Genomic DNA, 8160 nt, shown 5'->3' with positions numbered 1-8160 from the left:
GGGTGTTGCAACCTTCTTATTTTAGGGTTATTCCCTTTTAGTTTGTGTCAGTGCTCAAAAAAACATAGGTTTAGCGTAATTCCACGCATGAATTTAAGATTTAGAGTTAAATTCTAAATTTGAAGGTGAGAACCTATAACTTTTAGAGAAATTTATCTTGAAAACCTTCAAATTTAGTCGATTTACCTTTAAAGTTTCTCGCATGTAGGTTCGCCTACTAGTTTTTGGATCAAAATGTTTTTTTTAGCATTGGTTTGCGCTTGCAACACTTAATAATTATGTAAAGCTTGTCAAGATAATGATTTGCATCAACACATGGTTTGACATCTGGGAGAGCAGAGCTTGCAATCATTTCAAGCTAAAATTGCCATCAACCAAACCTTTGCATGATATAAAGCTTCAATTATCATGCCTCCCTCTACAAAGCAACTTACTATTATAATGAGTGCCATGAATTTTTAACCAAAGAAAGGCGTGACTGTATTAGAAAAGAAACAAAGAAGTTACATCAGTTAGCTCAAGGAGTGAGCTTATGATTACATACTGGCCAATCAGAAATGGTACAAACTTTTATAGAACATCTAGTTCAATTCTGATCTGGGACAACAATGCTCTGGACCGATTCCAAAGATCTTTCAGTATTTTAAGAACTTCCTTGAGTTCGTCTTCCAGTTGGTCTCTGACATAGCAGTCCTCACCATCTATTTTCGCGGTTTGAGAAAGCTTGCCCGTCAGAACCAGCATCTTTGACTTCTTTCTGTAGAGCCGACACTCGGATATGTTTAGTTTCTCCGCCTGTAGGGATATTTCATCAAAGAAAAATTTCAGGTTAGGCACCTGGGAAGTTTCTTCAAAACAATAAAATTTCCTCTGTCTCCAGATAGCCCATATAAACTCTGCACGGATGTGGTTCCATATTAAAGAGGGGGGGGCCTACTCTGTCCCCAACAGCACCTGCTTCCAAGATAAAGGTTTTTGGAGAACTCTGCTCACTGGCTCCCAAAAGGGTTTGTTGAAGGGGCAGTTTAGAAACAAATGTCCCAGATCTTCAGTGCCCCCCTTGCATCTGGGACATTTACCATCAGTGAGCCCAGCCTCTTTGTTGTTTCGAACCAGTCCAAACCGCCTTGTGAAGGATGAGCCAGAGAAGTGCCGATTTTCTGGGAGAGGAAGCTTTGGACCAGAGAGTTTTGAATTTGAACGCCCACTGCTTCCTGTCAAGCAATGGCTGCCATCGCTGGTTAAGGGAGACGTGAAGAGGAGGGGAGAGGGGGGAGCTAGGGGTGAGAAAGCCTGAAGTCCCCTCGCCACGTAACCCCACGGAGGGAGAACTCAGGGTTCCACTTGAGGAGCCAATGCTAGGAAACAGGAAGAAGCTCGAGCCTCCTTTTGAGGAAGGTGATTTCCCAAGGCCTGAGTTGAAACTTGAGAGAAAGATTCAAATCGGATATCCAGTCATGAAGCGCTGGGGACCAAATGTCAGCCCAGCATCTCACGCCTTTCTTGTGAAGGATGGTGGCAATTTTGGAATGTTCTGGTGGAACTTCCCTGCCAGTAACCCATGGCCACCAGATAGAATCATTTACGAGCAAAGACTGGCTATGGTTAGATTTCCAGTTGGGGACCAAGTTTGACCTGTGCCGATTCCAGGCACCCCATAGGGATCGAAGGAGATTTGATCCTTTGGCAAGGGATGGGTAAGGACTGAAGAACAGGGAGAGAGGTGGCATATTCTTCCAGCCACGGTGGCCAGTGATGCTGAATCTGTTCAAGTTCTTGAACAGAAGAAGAGGCCATTCCTCTTGGCTATTCAAAAGAGCTTGAGAGATGGTCCTGAGGGCCAATTTGTCAGCCAGCTCTTTCCGAAATGTTGATGATACCTAGTCCCCCGTTGTCTTTTGAGAGGCAGCAGATGTCCCATTTCACCTTGGCTTTTTTATGGGAGGTGAAGTCTCCCGCCCAGAGAAAGCTGCGGCAGATCTTAACTATGTCCTTCAGATGGTCTTCTGGGGGACGCCAGCAAGTCAAGAAGAACACGACATAGGCCATGAGGAAGTGATTTATGACCATGACCCTTCCCATTAGGGAGCGTTGAAATCCTTTCCATCGCTCCAGTTTTGCTTGGAAACGATCAACAACCCATAGGAATTCCCAGTAACCTGAAAGGCTAATTCTCAACCAACAATTTGCAATCAGTAGCCAGTAGCCATTGAGGGAGTGGGGAATTCCCTTGCCTAACCCCAGTTTTGGAATGGTTGATCTTGGACCCAGAAGCTTGACAGAATATGTGAAGGCATTGCCATAACTCCCAGAGGGACTCCTCTTCATTTGCAAGTAGCGCGTTGGTGTCGTCTGCAAATTGGATAGGCATTGCTGCCGCTGAGTGTCGGGGAGCTGGATGTCCTTAATTTTACCTTCAAGGAGCCTAGCTTTGACCAGGCAATTGAGGCCATCCGCGAATATGGCGAAGAGGAGGGGGGCTAGGGGGCAACCTTGTCTCACTGAGAGGTTCAGCGGGAAGAAGCTAGAGAGGAGACCATTGAAGGCAATTCTTGCTCTCGCATGACCAAGGAGAGTCTTGACAAACCTTTTGGGTGAGAAGAGACAATCCATCTGAGGTCCTTGGAAACTTCAGAAAGCCTCCTGGCTGAGTCATCCCCAATGACTTTTATCTCTTGAAGAGCGAGGACGTCAAATCTTTTCTCAGGAACCCAGTTGGCAACTTTCTTAAACTTGTTGGGGTCGGAAAGCCCCTTTATATTCTAGGAGAGTACTTTCATTTATGACTTCGTTGGGGGCGTTTTCCTGTGCTGGTCGCCTTAGGGGGAGTCTGGGAGACATTGGTGTGACTTCTTTTGTTGTCTTTTAAAATCTCCATGGGGGTGGGATTGGAAACCAGGACAAGCGCTGTAGAGGTGCCTTCGCACCCAGCTGAATCTTCAAGTTTGGAGGCCTGGTCAAGGGCATTGACTTGTTGTTCCAGAACAGAAGAAGGATCCTTGGGGGTGGGGAGGATACAATCCTCCTCTGCCGAAGCGGAAGAGTCAGCAAAGTCGGTGAGAGAAGCCAGAACAGCAAACCGATAATGTCTAGGAGCTGGACGAACTTCTGCCTTTCGGAGGGGAGGGGCAGTTTTGCCTTTAGGAGCTTGGGGATTCGAGCTCGGAGGATGCGGCTCAGGGGGGGAGTGGACTGAGGAGGGGCAAAACTGTTGGAAGGAGGGGCGGCAGGATTCTTGATGGGATAGTTCCTGACAAAGTGACCTTGGACCCCACACAGAAAACAGGCTTGAGGAGGTATTTGTATTCCAAGGGTTGCTCGAAACCTGTACCATCGTCTGTGAAGATGTCAATGGCAGGAGGAAGCGGGACAGAAATGTCCATTTCGACCAATACCTGGGGATGCCATGAAGGATTAAACTCTCTCCTAGGTCTACCCCCCAGAACTTTTCCAAGTTGTGAGGCAATCATTTTGAGGTGTTGATGATAGTGGAAAGGCAAGTTTGGCAGCTCCAACCCAAACAGGGTAGTGTTTCTGGGCGGAGACTTAAGGGTTGAAATGCTTATTCCATCGAGAGAGAAGTAATGCAGAGCTTCTTATCAGTCAGGGTCCCATGCTGATGATATCAAAAGCCATTTCAGCTGTCTGGAAGACAAACAAATAATGATTTTTGGGGAGAGCTTGAATAGTTTCAAGGACAACACCTCTAACTCCCCACTGATTTTTAATCCAGCCTTTGAGTCTCTGCCGGGGGCCTAGGGCCAGCCAAAAGACCAATCACTGCCCTAGCCTCTAGATCCTTTTCGCGTTTGGCTATCTGAGAAGCAGGGAGAGTGACAGAGGGTATACCTCCATTGTTGTTGCCCGAGTCTTTCGGAGGAGTTCCTTGGCCTTCTTGGTAGCAAACCGGGGAGGGATCCGCACCTGGTGCCCGGGGAGGCTCTCCAGCAGGGAAATGATGCGAACTTGATGTTCCGCAATTAGGCGTCTTTGCGTCTTGTAGAGGAAGAGAAGCTTGATGGCGTAGAAAAGCTTGGTGAATGTGTTCCGCTTGATCCGCATGGAATGCTTCTAAGAGAAAGGGAGGAACAAGCGAAGAGGAAGTAGGCTGCACGGGAGAAATATTGTCACGCAGAAGCGATCTTTGAGAGGAGGACATATCCCACGCGCTAGGTTGCTTGGCAGGAGCATGGTGAGAAGAGAGGGGACCAGGGAACCCGAGGGAGGACATGACCTCCCTTGGGTAAGAGGAGAAGGGAAACCCTAATCTAGCAGGTTTCCATGACCTCTCCAAACTTGTATTTTTCGAACTTCTTGCTTTTTGTGCCATGAATTTTGACTTTTGAATGGTGAGAGTTACCTTAAAGTGCTGCAATTTCTTGGTGACCTTAAGCCTATGGCAAAAAAAAAAGTATAGGGTAGAGGGGCAAGTTGTGTTCCGGTCCCCCCTCATAATATTACATTCAACGACCAGTACAAGCACGAAAAAGTGGCCATGAAAAGGCTAGCTCATTTGAATTAATGCCTACCCATTGGTCAACGCCTGGGCTCAAGATTCCGTGGCTACAAATTACCACTTTTGGCCCTAGTTGGTGTTCTTATTCATGCCGATTTTTTATACTCGTGATTTCAAAAACGGTGCCATAAGTATCAGCTCTCAAACCCAACCAACCCCAAATTAATTATGTTGAAAGCTTGTGATAAGGCGATTAAAATGAGCTGCTGAACACAAGATATTGAGTTAGGAGAGAGATTGAAGCTCCTCAAGTTAGACTTACCCTTCTTGGCCCCTCTACCCTAGTTGTATGAATGTAAGATTTGCTTTTGAAGTGTATTCATGTTCTTACATTCTCATCTTTTATTTGTAACTCAATGGAGGCCAACAATAGCTTCCTAGGAATTACACGTTTGGTTTGATGTCTACATGTTCTTACATTCTTGTCTTTTATGGGGTAGGGAATGGTTGTGCATTGACCATTCCCATTAATCGTGGGCGGCCGATGGAGGTCGGGAGCCTTGAAAGGGGGATGGAGGGCCAGGATCAACATTCCCCTCCCCACGACCTTGACAGTAAGTCAATGGAGGTCAAAAATAGCATTCTAAGAACTACGCTTTGGCTTGAGGTCGACATCGATTTAAAGAGGAACACATATTTTGTCGTTAATCTTTCAAAGTGATGCAAAAATTGTGTACCTGCTCAAGCTCTAAGAAGTCCCTTCACATCAAAGATAGTCTCAACTCAATCTCTTGAGTGTTTAAAAGACATTATACTACATTTATTGAAGACTGATGTAATGTCTTACGCATTTTAAAGACAAATTGGAGTACTGTTTTTCAACAAACGCTTGAACTTACAATATTGTGAGTGATATGGGCTTATCAGGTTTCATTTGATAGAGCTAAACTCTTCATCATTCAAAGAGGAAGCCATTTTTGCCCATGCCATGAATACGAGATACATAATTTGCTTTTTGTCAAACTACCTAGCACTTAAATATCTCATTTTAGAAATATGGCACAAACCAATCAATTGGCCTTGTAACTATGCCTCTCAACACTCTTGCACTTCTCTCCCATGAACATTCCTTATCCCTGCCCCCGCTCTATAGCTACCATGGTACTCTTAACCTTGACGTGGCAAGCGTCATGATTTTATACGACTTCCCTATACACAAGGCGTGTTATTGGAGTTACGGTGCTGACTCTAGAATAATTGTATGCGTGTAGGATACATGTTCCACATGCCGTTTGAGCGCTCAAAATGATACCTAACGCAACAAGACGCCCATAGGTAGTCACAAAGGTGAGTGGCCACAAACATAAAAAATTGAAACCAAGGACGGACGACCATCCACATCAAAAAAGCAGCCCAACCAAAGACTTGCAAAAACCCACTGAGGAGAGCCAAAACTTGCAAAAACATCTTCAAGCAGGACAAGTTGATGACTAAAAGAGAGCCAACACCAAAGTTTGCATAAAGATCTTCAAAAAACATAGGCCAAGTCAATGGAGAAGCAGTATTGCATATATATCTTTGGACCCGCAGGACCGTAGTGCAAGAGAGATGCCCTCCATAGCCACCCAAAACCACCCTCCTGAGCCTTAGGCTGCCCCAAAAACAGGGGGAAACCAAAAAAGACACGCAAAACGTACAGAGAGAGAGAGAGAGAGAGAGAGAGAGAGAGAGAGAGAGGGGGGGGGGATAGTTTAATTGCCCTCAACTTCAGTCACCCATTCAAAGTTTCTTCTAACCATGCATATTGAAAGTAGAGCGTGCCAATCATGCATTCAAAAGAAACAGCTTGCATAACATGAGATTTAGTGAGCTTTTGCTTTAATTGGCTTTCAATCCCAGTGAAGTCACTTCGTATGAACGTCTATCAAAACCACAGGATGGACTCTTCTGCAGGCAAACTGCCAATGACCACCAAACAGAAATTTTAAAAAGGTCGCACTTGCGGCCATCATATGCATCTTTGGAGTCTATATATACAACCTCCACCTAGTTCAGCCTAGACTCCATCATACAACAATCATAATCTCTAAAAGAAACATAATTGCTACCCCAACTCATACCTAGCTTATCTGATGTATTGTGCCCAAAAGCAAACAGCCTCATACCGAGTACACATATGTAGTCATTCGCAGTTTGATCCAGTTTCCAGCAGTGAAAACTCAGCTCTAAATCAATCTGCTAAGACTCACTTTTTATCTATTTAGGAGCTTTCTCAAGTTCCCATAACTTGTCTGTTGAAAAGAGTATATTGCCAGAGAAAATTGATTCCTTGTCTGCAAAGTTACATACAATGCAGTGAAGTAGAATCACAATATTAGAATAATCACTGTGGAAAAAAAGAATTAAGACTATAAATTACCTGTCAAAGCCAAACACGCAGTCTCTCTTCGAACATACTTTGCTAAACTCTGGCACACATTCACACAAATAATTGCATCAAAATCACAATCCTTTATGATTCACGCATTGCAGGCTGAAACATAACAATTGATCATATTGTGAAGCCTACCACATTAATTTTGTTTTAACTGGCATATTGTAAGTAGGCATTCATTCCCAAATACTAAGCTTGAATTAGAAGACAATCACTAGAAAAGGCCCTTGTAAGGCTTGGTAAATTGATTTTTAAGTGCAAAAAATTTCAACGAACTCATCATTTTATGTGGAGTGCCATCTTAATATTTGTATCATGAACAAACTAAATCATGCATTAACGTGAAAGGGAGAAGTCCTAGAAAAATACATGACATGATTGAAATTAAATACTAAACCTCCACCCCTTTTTCACTGAATGGAAGAGAAGTTGATCATACAAAGAGTAGCACATAAAACAGCTAACTGATGATGCATGTTCATCTCTCTCTCTCTCTCTCTCTCTCTCTCTCTCTCTCTCTCTCTCTCTCTCTCTCTCTCTCTCCCTGCTATGTCCCCGCCCGGCCCCCCTCACCCACCCATTCCCCACTCCCACAGCCTCACCCTCTGCATGTGCTGCCTCTCGCCATATGCACCCTCACCCTCCACCTCTTCCCTCGCTCGCTCTTTCGCGGGCCCTTCGACTTCCGAAAAGACCCCCCCCCCCACCACCCCCCTTGTGCTTGTCCCCGCTTCTGCACGCACTTCCCCGAACCTCCACAAACCACCTCTCTCTCTCTCTCTCTCTCTCTCTCTCTCTCTCTCTCTCTCTCTCTCTCTCTCTCTCTCTCTCTCTCTCTCTCTCTCTCTCTCTCTCTCTCTCTGTGTGTGTGGAATGAGCGGGTCACTTCTAACAACTATTCCAAGTTGGAGACTTAGAGTTAGTCAGATCAGATCAAATGTAGAGACTTCAAATAGCAGACAGATCAGACAAAGTTTCGACCAAGAGATTGGAATTGGAACTGATATGTATTCAGATACTGAAAGTGTACAACTGGTATCAGATGCAGCCACGAGAGCTAAATGATGCTCAGAGCAAGTGCTCAATGAGTACAAAAAAGTAATAGTTGACTCCATAATGACTCCGTAACAACTCGCCCCAAAATGATGTAATTGATCCTATTTATAGGTACCTGATTGGGTTCTAATTGACCGACTGTACACTGTACAACGACTATGGTAATTACATCTAGTTACTGCTATATCCGACTCGTCTGACTAGAGCCTGGTCC

At 44.8% G+C, this 8160-nt stretch overlaps 2 protein-coding genes across 2 annotated transcripts in view; both read right to left on the bottom strand.

The window, feature by feature from the left end:
- Nucleotides 1-440: 440 nt before the first annotated feature.
- Nucleotides 441-6117, bottom strand: LOC147459199 (uncharacterized). Its single transcript, XM_086510511.1, has 2 exons — nucleotides 3850-6117; nucleotides 441-795 (listed from the first exon to the last, which is right to left on the bottom strand). Exons 1-2 carry the CDS (start codon nucleotides 4060-4062, stop codon nucleotides 571-573), a joined length of 438 nt encoding a protein of 145 aa, XP_086366637.1. The 5' UTR covers nucleotides 4063-6117; the 3' UTR covers nucleotides 441-570.
- A 304-nt stretch (nucleotides 6118-6421) lies between these two features.
- LOC147459198 (ubiquinol-cytochrome C chaperone family protein) overlaps nucleotides 6422-8160 on the bottom strand; it is a 43369-nt gene continuing 41630 nt past the window's right edge. The window contains exons 6-7 of the mRNA XM_086510510.1: nucleotides 6876-6924; nucleotides 6422-6789 (exon numbers count right to left, since the gene is read on the bottom strand). Coding sequence (XP_086366636.1) covers nucleotides 6713-6789; nucleotides 6876-6924 — 126 coding nt within the window. The 3' untranslated portion in view covers nucleotides 6422-6712. The remainder of the gene's footprint in view (nucleotides 6790-6875; nucleotides 6925-8160) is intronic.

This window comes from Adiantum capillus-veneris, chromosome 4 (genome assembly GCF_014529385.1).
Source record: "Adiantum capillus-veneris isolate H3 chromosome 4, ASM1452938v2, whole genome shotgun sequence".
In the NCBI taxonomy this organism is placed as follows: Eukaryota; Viridiplantae; Streptophyta; class Polypodiopsida; order Polypodiales; family Pteridaceae; genus Adiantum; species Adiantum capillus-veneris.
The sequence above is the reverse complement of the archived record's forward strand: the minus strand, read 5'-3'. Positions and strand labels throughout refer to the sequence as shown.

What these genes read in the sequence shown, in the direction of transcription:
- LOC147459199 (XM_086510511.1), bottom strand. Translation starts at nt 4,062, where the DNA reads ATGCGGATCAAGCGGAACACATTCACCAAGCTTTTCTACGCCATCAAG. An exon ending in CTCGGGCAACAACAATGGAG is followed by an intron (nt 796 to 3,849) that starts GTATACCCTCTG and finishes ATATCCCTACAG; the next exon opens with GCGGAGAAACTAAACATATC.